Source organism: Dromiciops gliroides, chromosome 1, assembly GCF_019393635.1.
Source record: "Dromiciops gliroides isolate mDroGli1 chromosome 1, mDroGli1.pri, whole genome shotgun sequence".
In the NCBI taxonomy this organism is placed as follows: domain Eukaryota; kingdom Metazoa; phylum Chordata; class Mammalia; order Microbiotheria; family Microbiotheriidae; genus Dromiciops; species Dromiciops gliroides.
In genome coordinates, this window is record NC_057861.1 from 9,498,842 (window position 1) to 9,517,223 (window position 18,382).

The 18,382-nt window shown below is 52.7% G+C and overlaps 1 protein-coding gene across 9 annotated transcripts in view; it reads right to left on the reverse strand.

Moving 5' to 3' along the window:
* Window positions 1–2,348: 2,348 nt before the first annotated feature.
* The window catches only part of MTMR3 (myotubularin related protein 3), a 167,883-nt gene continuing 151,849 nt past the window's right edge, over window positions 2,349–18,382 (reverse strand). For 2 of the 9 annotated variants that reach the window (XM_043979583.1, XM_043979574.1), the window contains 8 exons: window positions 18,051–18,236; window positions 16,534–16,704; window positions 11,319–11,464; window positions 9,394–10,729; window positions 8,232–8,342; window positions 7,745–7,833; window positions 5,989–6,119; window positions 2,349–4,272 (listed from right to left, as the gene is read on the reverse strand). In XM_043979583.1, the coding sequence (XP_043835518.1) occupies window positions 3,947–4,272; window positions 5,989–6,119; window positions 7,745–7,833; window positions 8,232–8,342; window positions 9,394–10,729; window positions 11,319–11,464; window positions 16,534–16,704; window positions 18,051–18,236 (2,496 nt within the window). In that variant the 3' untranslated portion in view covers window positions 2,349–3,946. Of the gene's footprint in view, window positions 4,273–5,988; window positions 6,120–6,227; window positions 6,255–7,744; window positions 7,834–8,231; window positions 8,343–9,393; window positions 10,730–11,318; window positions 11,465–16,533; window positions 16,705–18,050; window positions 18,237–18,382 lie in introns of those variants that run through there. The other 7 variants (XM_043979596.1, XM_043979623.1, XM_043979590.1 and 4 more) reach the window with 7 other exon arrangements.

Genomic DNA, 18,382 nt, shown 5'->3' on the forward strand with positions numbered 1-18,382 from the left:
GAACAGTGGCAGCCTTGTAGATGTCTCACCACGTCCCTTCTTCCTTCCCTCCCCAGGTGCCAAACACAACAGCTCCAGGCTTGACTGAAATGTGATCAGATACATTAATGAACTGCTGGGCTGGACCAAAGTTCTCTCTGGCCACTTGAAGCATTCCCAATTCTTTCCCCACCAATGCCTCTTTCCAGGTACTGTTCCCAGGAGATGTGGCTGGCAGCCAGTAGTGTTTAGAACAAGCTCCCCGGGATAGGTAAACATATTCCACTTAGGCTTCCCAATGCATCCCAAACTGAACCCCTCCCCCCTCAAAGTCTGTAAGGCCAGGACATGGGAGAGAAGCTCTAGGGCTGTCCTGTGGGCACCACTGACTTGCAGACACTGTGACTTGGACTTTGCACATCAAAAAAACCGTTAGGTACCTGACATTGTCCAGTTTTTATTCCTCTTCTTGCAAGGTCAATAAGGGCCAGGCTTAAAGTCACTGAATCTTATTTTGTAAAGGGCTAAGCATTCCATCTGCCCTGGGAAAAGCACAGTGCCCTAGCTCAGGTCGGAGCTCTCCCTCAACTTCTACTCAATTTTTTGGTTTTTTGTTTTTGCGGGGCAGTGGGGGTTAAGTGACTTGCCTAGGGTCACACAGCTAGCAAGTGTCAAGTGTCTGAGGCCGGATTTGAACTCAGGTACTCCTGAATCCAGGGCCGGTGCTTTATCCACTGTACCACCTCTACTCAATTTTTTAGTCACAAATGGAATGCTGTGCCATTAGGCCTGCTCAGTGTTCGTTAGCCACCTCGACATTTCTCACTGCCTGATAGAAATCTCTCTGGGAAGCCCTGAGCACTTAGCCAGCTCCTGCAAAGGAGGCAGCTTAGGGGTTACTCTTTTTTTTTTTTTGGCAGGGCAATGAGGGTTAAGTGACTTGCCCAGGGCCACAAAGCTAGTAAGTGTCAAGAACTTAGGTCCTCCCGAATCCAGGGCCGGTGCTCTATCCACTGTGTCAGCTAGCTGCCCCCTAAGGGTTACTCTTCTGTGGCTGGGGGACAAAGCCTAGAAACACTCAGAACACCTTAATTGAGGGAGACATGGGGAAGAAAAGTTCCAGAAAAGTGGCTGTCCCCAAGTCCTTAAGCAGAACCTAGGGGCGCTGCCAGGTTTGGGCAACACAACCAGGAGGCACAGGCTCAGACAAATCTCCTAGGCCTTGAGTAGAGGAGTCTCCTCTTCCGTCCTTCATGACCCCTCGGCCCCAAACATCCCATCCTGCCAGCAGTGACCCACGGCTTCATAGAACTCGGACAGACAGGTACAAAAGGGAGCAGGCACCAGCCAGTAGGTTACACGTTTGCCATTTGATGAGCTCACGATGGTTTCCTCTCTGGGAACTGTGAGCCTTGGCATTCATGGCTTCTTCCCTAACAGGCCCAGCTCTTGGCTCTCAAAGATCAAAGGCCATGACCCTGACTTTCAAGCCAAAAAGTGACGGCCCTAAGCAGGTTATATGCTCTGGGCACAGGTGAAGTCCAAGTGCCTTGAGTGATCACCAATGCATTGGTGAGAGTCTGCACGTATTAGTCAGGTCCTCCCCAGGGAGAATGACAGCCTTCCAGGGGACCCTGAACCCAGGCTGCTTTCGATCACTCCTACTTAGCACAAAGGGCATCGACTGATGCCCACAGCACTGAGATCCTACAGGATAAAGGGCAACCCAACACAGGGATATTCCCATGCTCGCAATAGTGGTCACCCTCTACCAGTAATTTGGGTGTGTGTGTGTGAGGAACCTCAGACAGCAAAGCAGAGAGCTTGGATCTTGCCATTGCCTTGTGGCTTAAGGAGGCCAGTGGTCTCCTTGTTCAGCCAGGGGCTCCTCTCTTTGGGAGGGAGCAGGAGCGGAGAGCACCCTCATGCAGGGCCATGCCAAAGGGCCAAAGGATGATGGCTTCCTCACTCTCCTCAGGAGTGTCCTTCCTCATCACTGCCTGCCCCAGGGAATGCTGCTGGGTGGGAAGGACGCCTGGGCTGCCTGAACTCAGCTGACCAACCCAGTGGTCTGGCTGTGAGCTCACAAGGCCCAGAGGGCCAGAGGGCCTTTGAATGATGTAACAGCCAGCTCTTGGGGACAAGGTAGAACCGGGCTAATCGTGGTCTGTGATCCAGCTGCTCCAGGTTCTGGATGTATGGCTGGATGGGAGAACACAAGGTGAAGCCTCACGTCAGAGCTCTCTTCTAAGCCCGACCTGCACCACACCCAAGGGGGTGGATTCAGCGGTGCCTATGGAAAACTCCTTTTTGGTGGGGAGGGGAAAGGAAACTTTAGAAGTGTCAGCAAAGGCTACCATGCGGAATTCTAAACTTTATTCACTTTTATTTATATATTTAACAATTCTAAAGTATTTACTTCTTGCTTTGACAAAAAAATGAAAAATAGAGGAGCACTGCCCCCTCTGTAGGAGAGAAGGGTGATATGTACAGCTACGGAGTTATGCTTCCTCCTTTACATACAAAGAAAAATAATATTAATAAAAAAGTGCTTCATTGATCAAAAACAAGGGGAGGGCCTACGAGCTGCAAGCATTTATTCACACTGTACATCAGACCCAAGAAACCCGTATCGTAACCTCTGGCTGACTCATCCTCACTTGTGGCCCCCGCCCGGAGGGGAGGGCCACCCCCGGTTCCCCTAATTCCAGCTCCAAGGCAGTCCTGCCACAGACATGCCCCCAAGGTGGCGGGGGCGGGGGGTCCGCTGGCGCTCCTGGGCATCGTCTGGGATGAGGGCCCTGGCAGACGCCGAGTGAGGAAGGAGCAGGCCCTCAGCCCAGGCCCTGGTCTCTGAGCTCCCCCAGACATTTCTACCCTGTTACCTGTTAACAGCTTTGAGTCCTTCCCCAGAGGGAGGGAGAGCCCATGGGTGCAAAACACAGACACCAAGACAAAGCACCCCACCTCGGCCTCTCCCCACCTCTCTGTTCTGGCTTCCTGTGTCCCTTCTCCCCCCAGACCTCCTGTCCACATCCTGGCCAGTTTCCCCAGTGATACAAGGGCAGCTCTTCCAAAGGGGTTCTGCTGCTGCTGTGAAGCCCCAGCCAGGGCCCCACATGGGGCCCCTCTTTCTGATGATGGCCGAGGTCGAGCCCACTCCATTCTCCAAGGAAAAGGGGGATGGGGAGTCTGGTTTCCCTCCTTGGAGTTCTGAACTTTCAGAGGCTGATTTCACCTTGGAAGGGAGATCATGATTGTTTTGTGGGGGCAGGGGAAAGGAAAGGAAGCCGGGGCCTTTTGGAACCCTGAGTCCAGATTTCCCTGGGTTGGCGATGACTGTGTGAGTGAGCAGCCCCAGGAAGGGAGGTGGGCATTGGGAAGCTGCAGACTTGGCCACTGCCCTTCAGCTGGCCTGTGCTGTGGCCACAAGGGCGGGAGCGGGCCAGTCACTGTCAGCGAGAAGGGGGGGTCCTACATTCTGGGTCAATGTACAAACAAGCCACATGGGCACAATGGAAAGATCTGCTCACCGGCTAGGCCTCCTCACTGTGTCTGCAGGCTCAGGAGTGGCACTGAGAAAGCCAGGCCCTCTCACCTCCCTTCCCTTTCCTCGGCCAGCGGCCCAAACAGCGAGCTGCCTGGGAACAGAGCTGGGCCTCGGGAGGCTAATTCAGCCCAGGCTAACAACAGAGAAGGGGGCACGGGCTCTCATGGGACCAAAGCTCCCTGTGTCTTTAGCAGCAAAGGTTTCCCCAAACAGCACTACCTAGTTTGGTGGCATGAGGAGTGATTGAAAGCATGGGCAAGGGTACTCTGTGTACTGCTTCTGGTCTTGGCTCCTGACTCACCCCCTTTGCAACCTCCAGTTCTCTAGCAAAATCAAAGCCCAAACACAAACCAGAGGATGGAGAGACAGAGAGGGGCAGGGGAAAAGGGCAGGGACCCGCCACCCCAGCAAGACGCCCTAGAGTTGTGTCCCTCGGAGCAGGTGCTTCCCTGCCCCCCACTCCAAAGTGCGCGGGCCACAGGACCTCCTCAGGGTACCCAGTGTGTGGGGGGCTCCCCAGGGGGGGAGCCGGCCTGGCCCCCGACCCACTCGTCCCCGACGGGCAGAAGCTTCAGTTTGAAGTGGCAGCGATGGGTTTATCCAGTTCGAGGTCGAGGCTGGAACTTGTGGGGTGCAGGCTGTTATAGCAAGACTTGCAGACTCGGCTGGGCTCAAAGAGCTGCTGGCTGGGAACCGGCACCTTCTGGTTGCAGCAGCTGGAGCAGAAAACATTCCCACAGTTCCTTGAGTTGGGAAGGGGGAGACACAAGAAATAGGTGACATCATTAATGATGGCTGGGCGTGGAAGAAAGCAAAACTCGAGGGCGGCACATTCGTCTGGGGCTCTAAGGCTCTGGGGGAACTGCCGAGCTGAGGAAACAGGAGCTGCTGGCTAGGCACCAACCGCTGCTCCCAACAGCCCGAAGGGGCACAACGGATAAGCAGGAGAGGACGCTGGCTGAGGGGGTTCTGGAGGACCCCTGGACTACACCTAGAGCCAGAGTCAGCAGGCCCTGGGCCGTGAAAAATGCTGAGGCCGTCACTGCCTCAACGGGGGGACGCACACGCGCACACACACACACACACGTGCTTGCACACACATGGTTTTTTGCCCCTCTGGTACTGAGATAGACCCAAGCTGGGTGGAAGAGCCTCAGTGCTGGGAAGGCCTCCAATCCGTGTAGACTGACGAGGGCAGTGATGGGTGGGGGTCTGAAATCATGCAAAGCCCCGAGATGAGCAGCCCGTGTAGCAAGCTCAGAGGGTGAGGGTGGGGATGCACAAGGACGAGGAATGGCTAGAGGGACGCCCCCCAACACCCCCCCCCCCCATCATTAGGTGTCAGTTGGCTGAGGCGCCCAGAGCTCATGCACCTCTGGTGAAATACAGGCGTGTGGCCAGGATTTCTTTCCTCCTCTTTCAGATGTGCCTCGGGCAGCAGCCCCAGGAAGGCTCGTGGGCCTTTCTGGTCATCGACACATTAAGTTCTGAGGCCGAATCCCTTTCTCTCCCTGCCCGTGATGAGCCCTGCAGTGGAGGCCCAAGGAATTCCTGATTCCCCACTCGCTGGCCAAGTTTCCCTGACATTGGGCCTCAATTCTCCCGCTATGAAACGAGGGGGCGAGTGGGGTTAGACTTGCTCTCTGGGTTCCTCTTTCAGACCCAGCCTGTCTGGCCCTATGGCCGAGGCCAGTGCCAACAAAGCCAGCTGAGAGGTGCCCTTGGGAGTCGGTCAGTGCCCCCAAAGAAGCCTGGAACTAGCCTGGGCTAGTTCCCAGGGCTCAAAAAGTAGCCAGGAGAGGGCTGACCTCTCCCTCCAAGGGAGGACTGGCTTGCCAACTTGGCTCGCTCCCTTTTACCCCTTTCGGTCACATACTTTGGTGGGTAAATTCTCTGCCTGACAAGCTGTTCTTCTTCCTAAAGACTAGGAAGATCAACAAAGGGAAGAAATGTGATTTGGGGATGAGGGAAGAGACACAAGGACAAAGAGCCAACGCAGAGGAGTGAAGGGGAAACGCCGCCCTCTGGGAGGGAGCTGCTCTGTGTTATAGCTGCTCCCCAGAAGTGGCTTAGCAGGAGCTGCCACTAGGCCTGGCCAGCAGTTCTGCAGAGAGAGAGCCTGACTCTACTGCTAAACAGTCTTCTGTATTTTCTGTACATCCGGGAGCCTGCATTACATCGGCTTGATCTCAGCTCAGAGACCTGATGTCTACTAAAGCAGCCCCGTTGGGGCCGGGGAGAGGGTGCTCTCCATCCAGCCTGGCCTGCTCCCAGGGCCCCCTCACCAGGCAGCTCCCGGGTCACAGTGACTGCGTTTGACTTGGCCATGTCAGCTGCCATGTCGAAGTCTGACAATGCTTGAGACCCGACGGCCTAGGGGGCTATCCTGAAGCCTGTGAAGGCCCTGACAAAGTGAGCCAGGAAGTGCTCTTCCCTGATCAGAGATGTCACGGACTGACCTGTAAAGTGAATTACACAGCAACAGCCCGACTGAATCCTAAAGGCCAGTCTCCTGAGAGAGGGACGTGCTCGGGTTTTCCTCCATTTCTGCACCTGCTGACCTAAGCTACCCCAATCCCCGGGCTCACGTCTTGGTGAGTGGAGAGAGAGAGAAAGAGGGAGAATCGAAAAAGAGTTAGTTTGGAGAAGTTATCAAAGAAACGCAAGACATCACAGACAGGCTGTTGTAAATGCTCACCACATTGGATCAACACGGTCAGTGTCCCTGCAAGGAGGGGAGAAACAGCTGAATGGGGATGCTGTGGAAAGCCCCAGAGAACGGGGTACTTGAGGGGCACAACTGCCAGAGGCCTTCAGACCTGGCTTTGCTCCTGCAGGGAAGCCAACCACGGCGGCTCATGGAATTTCCCAGTTCCTAAAGTGTCGGCCTTTTGGCCACAGCGGTCACCTTCTGGGGCTGAGCTGCTTCTCCCACGCTTTTTGGATTATTCCCCAGCCAACCCCCTCAAGCCAATCACAGACCAACTTGTTCATTAGGTCTTTAGAGGACGGCAATGCCAACAGAGGAAGCTTTAGCTCCTGAGGGTGTCTCCTCTCTCAGGCTCAGAGCTAGCTGGCCAAGCTAAGTGAGAAGGAGCAGGGGCAGGGGCAGGGGCAGGTTAAGAAATCCTGAGGGGCCCCGTGGGGCATGGTGGGAAGCCTGTACTGGTGGCAGGAGACCGAGGCTGGTGTCTTGACTGCCCCTAGATGGCCATGTGACTTCAGCCATGTCACTTTCCCTCTGGGGGCTCAGGTCCCCACTCCGGACGTCCACCCCTAATGCTCTAGGTTCCAACGTCCTGCTCACCTCTGACATTCCATGCTTTGCACAGTACTTTAAATAAAGCGGGCTCTCTCAAATAGTAATGTTCGTTCACTAAGGGATGCTTGCCCCCTAACAGTCCATGTTCTAAGCTCCTTCCAGTTTTTAGTTTAGTTTTTTTTTTTTTTAGTGAGGCAATTGGGGTTAAGTGACTTGCCCAGGGTCACACAGCTAGTAAGTGTGTGTTAAGTGTCTGAGGCCGGATTTGAACTCAGGTCCTCCTGACTCCAGGGCCGGTGTTCTATCCACTGCGCCACCAAGCTGCCCCTCCTTCCAGTTTTTAATGGGCTCTATTGATGTTCTAAGGGAGCACTGAGATTTTAATCACATGTGTCTGTAACAGGAGCTGGAATGGAATAAGGAGCAGGGAATTTAGCGCCCGCCCAGGCACACTGGGGGAGGGGGTGTGTCCTGAGGTCACAGACACACTACTTCTCTTTGAGCTGGTTTCATTATTTTACTGTGTTTGGGAAGAAAAACAAAAACAAAAACAAAAAAGCAACAGCAGCACAATCTAAAACAGAGAGGCAAAGGACAGGAGTCCACGACAACCCTCAGAAGCCCAGAAACTCAGGAAAGACACGATGTGGCCTAGAGGAAAGTGCCCAGAATGCAGCATGAGGAAGGAGGGGGGAAGGAGGGGAGAGGCCCCCGACATATTCCGCAAAGGGCCTCTCGCTCCATGGCTCTCTGGGAGCCTCTCCATCAGCACGCCCAGGAAGGGGAGACCTGGGGTCTCCTGGGCAGAGAAGGAAGGGATTTCATACTAGGACATGGGGGAGGGAGGATGATGGTGGCTCTCATTCTTTCCAATCCACAGGAAGCTGGCCTGACCAAGGTGGAGCACACCTCCAGTGTGGGACCCGCCAGGGCAGCCGGGTAGCAGTGGTTACCTGCAATGGTGCTTTCTGCTGGCGAGCCAGAAGGCACTGTCGCAGCCGTAGCAGTGAGCAGCCAGGTGGTCAGGGAGCCAGCGGGTCATCTGTAGGACAAAGACAGAGCCAGGTTAGCCAGAGGGGCCCCGGTGTCTGGCCTGAGAGGGCCGAGCCGAGGCAGAGGAGAGCAAGGGCCGACGCTGGCTCCTTCGGCTCGGAGTCATCACTAAAAGAAAGGCGTCCAAACCATCTCCACCAGATGCCCCTCAGAGAAAAGAAGCAGCCAAGAGCTCCCCGGTTCCCTACTGCAGCCTAGGGCCCAAGCGGGCCCGTGATAGAGAGTGCCTGGCCTGTGGCTGTTTCCTGCTGCTTCTCAGAGGTCGTGTGGAGCTAGAGAGCCGGCGGAGAAGGCGCCGGGCTGTGCCGGGGGTCCTGCCCTAGCGGAAGGGGGCTGGGGAGATCACAAACAGCTCGACGGTTAGCAGCACAGGGAGTGAGTCTGTACCTCGGTGTCCTGTTTATCCACCTGCTCCCAGCTGGCTTCAGAGAAAACCTCTGTGCTGCAGCAAGACAAGCAGCTCTGATCCACATTGTTTTCCGAGTCGGGAATTGAGGTCTGTTGGCAAACAAACACAGCTGAACAGAACGAACCGGTCCCTCCTCCCCGGGGAACAGCGAGGGGAGCTGGGGGCCGAGATGCACTTGCTTTGGGGGCTGCTGACCTCTAGAAGGACCAGTGAAATGGTGTGGGGGTCACAGTCCACTGGTGCCTTAAAAGAAGGAGCAGGGGGTCCAGGACAGCTAAGTGTTAAGTGGGCCTCGCCTCTGGGCCGCAGTAACCCTGAACGAGCGTGATCTCCCTTGGGATGGTGGGACTAAAGAGGGGTCTGGAGCTGGAGGGGAAGGGAGGTGGGAGCCGTGTTCACAGGGTGATGAGCCTCTGGCGGGGGGGGGGGGGGGGGGGGGGGGCGCGGCTATGGCTCTGGCCACAGTCAAAGCATCCAGGCCTCGCTCAAACCGAGCGCTTTGCACCTGACCTCCTTTCTCTGAGGGATCCTTGGGAAAATGAGAATCCAGCAACATGGAGACAAAGACTGAAAAGTCGCTCTCACTTGGAAATGGTTGGACAAGCCCGCCTTTAATGAATGCATGCTTACAATCCCAGAGCCAGGGCAGGGCGAGGCGCTCTGGCTCCTCCCTCATCGGTGGCAGTGTGACCACCTGGGCAGGGGACAGCGAGTCCATTCAATGAACGCTTTCTCCTTGGTGCTAACCCCACAAACTAAGCTTCTCTCCAGCTGTGCCAGTCCTTCTGAGTGAGTGCGGTTCTGCCTCGGGAGACATCTGCACACGCAATGGCTCTGGCTGTCCTCACGCTCCCCTCAAAGAACCCCCCCCCCCCCCCATGCAAGCAAGATGGAGCACGACAAGCCGATGGACGGATGCGACTGCGGCGGCCCCAGCACAGGCTGGCCGGGGGCTCTCTGGCCCTTGCTCTCTTGCCACCTTCCCCTCAAAACCTGCCTTGGGGAGAGCCCCTTCAGGAAACCAGCTGCTGAGGCGGCTCCTTACCAATCTCCCGACTCTGAGCAGGAGAGGCGCCGGGCCCTGGGGCCGGAGCCCAGTCTCTGTAGGCGGCGGCGCCTGATGAGGCCCAGCATACTCACCACTTCATCCCCAAAGTCCCCATTGAAGCGCAGGGAGCTGTTCAGGTACTGACTCTCCAGGCGGCTTCTCAGCTCCTGCACCTGCTTCTTCAAGGTCTCTACTTCCTGCTGGTGGCCCGTTTCTATCTGGCGCAAGCGCTGCTGGATGGCGTCCGCGTAGACGGGCATGCCGTCGTCGTCCAGGTGACTGCGAGTGGGCTGGTCCGGACTGCTGGCCACCAGCTGCCTGCCCGGCTGGCTCTGCAGCCACTTGGGGTGCCCGCTCCGCGAGGGGAGCTGGGCAGAGCCACCGCTAGCAGCAGACACCCGTCGGCTCCAGGGCCCTTTGATGCGAGCACGCTCTCCGTCCAGACAATGTCCGTTTGGGGCAGGGTATCTCTGGGGCACCGTTAGCCCCACGGGGCTCTCCACGGCCTTGTTCTCCATCTCCAGGTCGCCATTACAGACAATCTCCTCTTTACATTCAGCCACGGGCAAGGCACAGGAAGAAGGCATTGGGCTGGGGGAAGTCCTGGCTACTTTGGATCCCACCCTGGCCCTGTCCACCAGCTGCTCCCCATCAGCTCGAGAAAGATCGTCATCCCCACTGTCCAGGAGGCACGGTCTGTGACCGGGACCTTGGGGGAGTTGATCGGCTTTGGCCTCCCCTTCTGTTAATGTTTCCACAGAGCTTTCCACAGTGCATGTTCGTGCTCCCAGTGGGATTGCTGTGGGCAGGGAGCTGCCATAGGGGAGCTCAGGGTGCAGGGGGGCATCCACATCCTGGGGAGTGCCACTATTCCCAGGCCCCTCTCCAAGAACCTCCTGCAGGCCGTCCCTCTCAGGGGGCTCCTGGGCACGGCTTGGCAGAGCCCCAGGCTCTTCGGGGTGCCCAGGGAAACCCGCCAAGAGCTGATGCGTGCTGTTTCCCGGAGATGTCATCAGAGCCACCAGGGCCGACTCTGGTTTCTTGCAGAGCTCCGTGTCCTCGCGCTGGCCCTTCTTGTCCAGGGCAGCCTCCTCTTTGGTCTCCACCACCTGGGCACCACTCCTCAGGGGGGCTTCCTCCAGCCCCCCATCCTCTTTAGTGGCCTCCTGCAGAATGTTTTCCATCTGCCCCTCTGCCACACCAGCAGCCACTGAGAGCTCAGCTCCCACCAAAGCCTTGGCCTGTCTGCCCAAACTGTCCCCGTCACAGGGCTCCTCCCCCGGGCTGCCCAGGCTGCTCAGCTCCAGAGAGCGCCGATGTTCTTGCCACTTCTCATTGAGGCTAGGGTCGCTGCTGCGCCGGCCAGTCGGGGGCATGTTGCTGTCGCAGACTGTGGTCAGGTTGTCAAACGACCGAGTCTTTGGTAGCCTGGGAAGGGAGAGTGCAGGGGATTAGAACCTCGCCAAGAGGCATCACGACTAGCTGGTCACTGTTACGTCGCCGAGCTCACGGCAGCTCTTGACCCCCCCCCCAAGTGCTCTTGGGAAACATCCCCAATGCTCTAGTTGTGTGATGCTGATGGAACAGTGGGAAAGGAAAGCAGGAGTGTGGGCTCACAAAGAAGGCTGGATGGGAAGATTCAATGCTCTATAAGTGTGAGGAAGATGAATGAACCTGACACCATCCTTGGGTGCCCATGACAAACACCTGAGCCGCACACACTGCAACTGCCTTTCAAACCCAAATGGAATAAACTGAGCAAAGGGCAGGGCGCGCATGTGTGCGTGCGTGCATGCGTGCGCGTGTGCACATTACCCACATGTAGTGAGTCCCTCAGTAATCAGCTGGCCATAAACACTTCTGGGGGAGTGCGGCTTCACAATCAATCTGAAAACCTTCTGACCACTACAGATGCTTCATCCACAGATCACGCTGACCGCCTTCTCTCCACATCCTCATCTCCATCCCCATCCCCACACTGGCTCGACAACCCAGGCTGCCAGGGCCCACAGCTCACCTGCTCAGAGGCTGATCTTCAGGACTGGCACCAGGCACTGGGTACGGGGCACAGGTGTCATCGGCAGGCGTGGAAGGGGAGGGACATGGGAGGTACACGGCACTCCAGAGCATTAGGTTTCGCACATGGCACACTGGATAGAGCACCTGAAGGGGGAACAAGTGGAAGCATGTGCTCATGTCCCCGAGAGGCTGGAACATACTTGAAAAATCAATGAAATGGAAGCTTCTGCTGGAAGGCAGCTGATTGGAATGGAGAGAGCACGGGACTCATCTCAGTCCCTGGCAAAGCCACTGACCAGCACATAACACAGGGAAAACCTCTTCCCTCTAAAACTTTCGACTGGGGAAAAAACCTTTACAGTAATTTTCTCTAAGACCACCTTTTCAAGATACATAAGGAACAAAATCACTAAAAATTAGAGAAGTGCACATTAAAACAACACCGAGAATAAATAAATAAATTAAATTAAATTAACGTAGAGGGGCGGCTAGGTGGCGCAGTGGATGGAGCACTGGCCCTGGATTCAGGAGGACCCGAGTTCAAATCCGATCTCAGACACTTAACACTTACTAGCTGTGTGACCCCAGGCAAGTCACTTAACCCCAATTGCCTCACCAAATAAATAAATAAAAAAAATTTTAAGCCGGGACACTAATGCACTGTTGGTGGAGTTGTGAACTGACCCAACAATTCTGGGGAGCAATTTGGAACTATGCCCAAAGAGCTATCAAAGTGAGCATACCCTTTGATCCAGCAATACCACTGCTAGGTCTGCATCCCAAAGTGACTTTAAAAAAGGGAAAAAAACTTATTTGCACAAAAATATTGATAGTAACTTTTTGTGGTGGCAAAGAATTGGAAATTGCAGGGCATGTCCATTAATTGGGGAATAACTAGACAAGTTGTGGTATGACTGTGCTGGAATTTACTATGCTGTAAGAAAGCAGGATGCTCTCAGAAAAACCTGGGAAGACTTAAATGAACAGATGTAAAGTGAAATGAGCAGAACCAGGAGAAGGTTGTACATTCATAACTGTATTGTATGATGATCAACTGTGAACTACTAAGACACTCTAATTTTATAAAATAATGATCCAAGACAATTTAAAAAGACTCATGAAGAAAAATGCTTGCCACCTCCAGAGAAAAAACTGATGCACTCTGAAGCAGATTTTTCTTTCACTCTCTTTTTCTTGCTTTTTTTCTTTTCTCAACATGGTTAATATGGAAAAACATTTCTTGCCTTATGAATGGGAGGCGGAGGAAGAATTTGGAACTGAAAATAAAAAAATTTTTAAAAGATAAATGCATAAAATGAAGCAAAAAAAGATACTTAAGGTATAGATTATTCAAATTTACAAGAATTAAAAGCCATTTCCCAACAGGTAAATGATCAAATGATATGAATATGTTTTCAAACAAAGAAATCCAAACTACCAATAGCCCTATGAAAAAATTCTCCCAGTTGCTAATTAGAGAAATGCAAAATAAATCAACTTAGAGGTTCTATCCTACACTCAATAGCTTGGCAAAGATAAAAAAAAAAAAAAAGGGAAATCCTAATTACTGGAGAGGTGATGGGGAAACAGGAACATTAATGCACTCTTGGTGGAGTTGTCATTATGGAAAGTGATGTGGAGCTATGTCCCAAAAGGCACAACCCAGGAATAATATTACTAAGCCTACACCCCAACAGGGTGTGCTGGTGGGGAAAATAAGCATGTATTAAGCATGTATTAATGTGCTAAGCACTATGTTCAGTAATTGACAGTTGTTATCTCAGCTGATCCGCACAACTGTGCTAATAGGTCTGCGCTATTATTTGCCCTATTTTACATTTGAGGAAATTGAGGCAAATAGGTTAAGTGTCACATAGCAAGTAAATGCATGAGGCTGGATTTGAACTCAGGCCTTCAGGCCACTATAAATAACAAAAGAGACAGTTTCAGAGAAACCTTGGGAGACTTGTATGAACTGATCAGAATGAAGTGAGAACCAGGAGAACAATTTAGACACTAACAATAACACTGTAAAGACAAACGTTGAAAGACTCCAATCGACGCAGTGATCGACTACCATCCCAGAGGACCCATGAGACCAAGAGGTGATGGACTTAAGATATTTTTTTGGCATGGCCAATGTGGAATTTGTTTTGCTTGACTATGTATATTTGTTATGAGGGTTTTGCTTTTTGCTTTTGCTTTTCTAATGTGGAGAGGGATAGGAGAGAAAAATAAATGTTTAAGTGAAAAAATTTTTTTAAAAAGACTACCTTTGCTTTTCTGAGAAAGCAAGCGATCCCTTGCAGTTCTAAGTCCTACCCAATCTAGTCTGTATTGTTTCCTGACCATAAACATTTAGTTGAAATACCAGCTCCAGGCCTGCTGTCCTTTGGCCAGCTAAGTGTCCATAGCCTGGAGTGGAAGCTGTCTGGACGGCTACGTGCCACTGTGAAGTTTCACCAGGATAAGAAAACGTGATGCATTCAAATGGTCTGGTATTCTTTATTCCTTCACAAGTCATCTGGATTAGACAACATGTCTGTGGCACTAGCTTCACCTACAAATTTATGTTACATGGCCTCAACTGGGCCCTCACTGCTGCTCAGCAATCCCTGCCATGCCACCTCACTCTTCCCCTCTGCACAGGCTGTGTGTGTGTGTGTGTGTGTGTGTGTGTGTGTTTTGTTTTTCTTTTAGGGACACTTTATTGTTAAATATGTGTAAATATTGAGAGGGTTTGACTACTTGATTCTGAAACATTTTATGAATTGTGGTGCTATTTTAATGGGATTTTCCTCTTTATTATTGCTTATTGGATTTTATTATATAGATAAGCAATTAATTTTTCACATGTTTTTGTTAACCTGTAAATTTCCTGCAGCTATTGTCTAAATTTTTTTCTGCTGATCATCTGTGATTTTTTTTGTCTAGAATTTTATTTTCCAAATTACATGTAAAAACAAAATTTTGACATCAATTTTTTTTTAAACTGTGTATGTTCCAACTTCTCTTCCTCCCTCCCTTCCCACTCCCCACCCCTAAGAACTCAAGCAATTCAATATAAGTTATACATGAGTAGTCATGGAAAACATCTCCACATTAGCTAGGTTGTGAGAGAAAACAGATAAAAACAAAACTTCAGATTAAGGAACTGTAAAAAAAAAAATTATGCTTCAATCTGTTTTCAGATACCATCAGTTCTTTCTCCACAGTGGCTCTTACAGCCCTTTTTATCCCTCCTCAAATCCCCCATGACTCTGACTCCCCCTCTCCCTCCTCTCTCAGCTAAGAGCTTGAGAACCTCAGATTTTACAGAAAAAAATTGAGGCCAATTGCCACCCACTTCCTCTCTTCTTCCTCATCTCACTTCACCCAGATACAACCTGAGCTAGATGTTCAGCAGACATCTTAAACCCAACGTGTCCAACACAGAACAAAACAGATCTTTCTCCCTATACCCTCCCCATCCCTATAGAAGTCAACACTTCCAGTCTCTCAGGTTCACAACTTTGGGGTCATCCTTCATTCCTTCCCATCTCTGACCACTTTGACCCCCCCACCCCCCCATCCAAGCTGTTGTCAAGGCTTGTCCATTTCACCTCTGCAGCATCTCCTGAACACGCCCCCTCCTCTCCTCTGACATTGCCCCCACCCTGGTGCTTACCTTCATCGCCTCACACCAGGACCAAAGCCTGCAGGTGAGTCTGCTGACTGCAGCCTCTCCCCTCTGTAGTCCATCCTTCATTGAGCCACTCAAGTGGTTTTCCCAGAGGGCAGGTCCCAGGGTGTCCCTCCCCTACCCAATGACCTCCATGGGGCCCCAGCCCTCTCTCTCTCTCTGGTATTTGCCTCTCAGCTCTGGGCTTAGCCCCTGGCTGGCTCCCAGGCCCCCAGTGCTCCCCTCACCTCTAACTCCTGGCTTCCTGTACCAGCTAAGACGTCTGCTAAGGGAAGCCTTTCCAGGTCCCTCTTAATTCTAGTGTCTTCTCTCTCTTCAGTCAACTCCTGCTTCTCTAAACTCTAAAGAACTTGTTAGTCCATATTGTCCGTGTGCTGTCTTTCCCATCAGATGATCAGTTAGCTCCTCATTCTGTCTCCCTAGCACTTAAACACAGCAGGAGCTTAATCAATGTTTACTAACTGACGCCCGACTTGACTGCATGAGAAAGGAAGGTGCCTGTTCTCCTGTGACTGGCGTCTCCCTTGGTCCACAAGCTGGTCTTCCACATGACTTCACAAAATGCAGTTAAGTCTGTCTTACAGGATTCCCAAAATGAATCATGGTGAAAGGAGGCCCGAGGAAAGCAGGAAGGGGGTGGAAGTGGCAGGGACAGCTGGCTTCAATCTTTATGGTGATGGCTGGCATCTAGTGATATGCATATGAAGGAGCCAACCAAGCCAGTCAGTTCCTCTGACAAAGGGAATATTAGCATAGCTTAATATCCACATTACTGGACTCCCTACCTTGGCTAACTATCCCTTCAAGAAGGCTGTTACCTTTGGGGGGAAGGGGGAGAACAGTGCGGGAAAGCGCATGATCTTTTCTGCAAATGAGCCCAGAATCTCAACCTCTTTCTTTGTACAAACACACATGTACAGAGACACACTGCCCTAGACACACCAGACACAGACTCCACAAGACAAAGGCTTGGACACGCCCACCCCCACCCCTCAACACAGTCAGCTCTTAATTTCTGCTTTCCATTTCAAAGATACAAAGAGATGACTGCAGTAAGTATAATAACTGGAGGCCGGGTAGGTATCCAGGGCTGGAAGGATGTGTGAGCAAACGCTGTGATGGGCAAAGCTCCCTCTACAGGCCAAAGGCCAAATGGACGACACAGAGCAAGGGGTCAGAAGGAGACCACAGGAAAGATTCAGATGCACCTGACCCCAATGGCACAGCCTTGGGCTCGAAGCCCAGCTCTGTGATCTGGAGCAATGCACAAAGGGAGACCCACAACAGGCCTCCCTTTTCATATGAACATTCTAAGGATAAGAACCTTCACTGTGTCTGCTTCAGAGAACTGTGAGTCAGAGCATGACAAGAACATGCTTTCTAAGTGTCAGACTCTCTACAAACACTGCGTGGGGGTCAAACGTGAAGCGGACCCTGCTTGCAGCCCAGGTCTTTTCAGGAAGCAGGCTCTAGGTGGAGAGAACAAGTGGACAGAGGGGGAGTGGCCCCAGAAAGGCTGAGACAGACTTACAGTTTCTGACTGAGAAGAATAGAGCAGGTTCTTGAAGGCCTTGTTGGCTGCCCGAAGCAGAGACCAGACAGAGCAGGTCCGTTCCTGAGTGTGTTTTTCTCCTCTCTCCTTCGCATTGTTGCACAGGAATGTTCCAAAGAGGCAAGAGTAGGTGTGTTGTACCAACTTGACCTGTAGAGAACCAACACAGCAACGTCAAAAAACCAGGATGTGAGCTGGAAGAAGGCTGGCCATCAAGGTGGGCCGCTCTCCGCTGACCCAAAAAATATCCCCGTGGATCAGTTTATGCTCCACTCCTGGGAAATTGGGCACGGCTCCCTCCCAGCCTTCTGTGAGGAGCCCAGCAAGCCACTGCAGAAAGTGAATCCCCAAGACTATCCATGTACCCTTATCTTTGACACGGGACACTCTCAAAGCACAACCGAAGGCCCAGAGACACAACAAAGAAGTTAGAGAGCCATCCTAACCACATGGGAAGGTCCTCTTTGCTCAGAATCTCACAACAGGGAAAATGACTCTGCCTCCTCCGGCAGCAGCAGCACCAAAAAGTAGGAGCCTCTTGCTATGTAAACCTTCAGCAGCCTCAGTGTCATGAAACAGGAGGCCCAACTGGTGCCCCAGAGAAAACACCCCAAACCAGGATACCCTCAGGGTGTCCACTGGGCCTTTCCCTAAACTGTCCTAACTTCTCCTAAAAGTCACAGACACAAGAACTCAAAGGGCTCTCCAGGCCCCTGGTCCAAGGACTCCCTGACTCGCCCGCAGCTGGGCACGGCCCCTCCCAGTGAGAAGGCTGCCCGACGACGCCCCAACCCTGGCAAGCAGGTGGCCATTGGGCCTCCTCTGCTGCAGCTCAAACACAAAGCCAAGTCTCCTATGGTCTCAGGTAACCACACCCAACATAGCCCAGGCTGTTTTGTGACCAGACGGTGGCTCCATCTATGAGGAAAATGAATAACCCTAAATACGCACGACACCTGAAGCTTTGCAAGCTGCTTGGTGTGCACACGCCCCTCTTCTGTACCTGTGATGTCACTCATGTTGGGGACTAAGAAGGGAGGAAATCCTGGATAGAAGCTGAGCTGCTCTGTCCTGCGACTGATGGTCACAGAGAGCCCTGTGAGCACTGTTGGGGTTAGGGGCTCGCCCTCCAAGCAGCATCTGTCTGTGGCAGAGCTCAGACCAGCCAGGCCTTCTTGACTCTCTCTTCACTCCACCAAGGCACCTCATTCTACACACATTACATACATGTGCATTTAATGGTATATACACGGGGCAGCTAGGGGGCGCAGTGGATAAAGCACTGGCCCCTCTATTTGGGAGGACCTGAGTTCAAATCCAGCCTCAGACACTTGATACTTACTAGCAGTGTGACCCTGGGCAAGTCGCTTAACCCTCATTGCCCCGCCAAAATAAAAAAGAACTTTTCCACCCTCATCTGCCCATCCCGCCCCTTCCCCGCCACCAACCAATTCTCAAGCCCGCTGCCCCACCTAACCAAAGAGCCCCAGACTTACAAGGAATGCTTCATTGAACTCAAAAGAGCAAGGGAACTGCCTCTGGAGCTGGTGGACACAGTCCAGCCACTGCAGAAACACGGGACAACGCTCATTCAGGTCATCCGAGTTCTCCCCGTGGCCACAGCGATCGGCAAACTTATGGCCAAAATCGAGCCATTCCATTTCCACCAGTACCTGGAAGCCCTGAGGGGAAAGAGAAGCAGAGCCGGTCAGTGTGCTGCTCCTTGTGAGCCCGGCCGCCTCGGCGGTGCGAGCCCCACCTTTGCTCTGTTAGATCCTCAAAGTGGAACTTGAGAGTCCCTTGATGGGCTCCGCCAGCCCCAGGATTT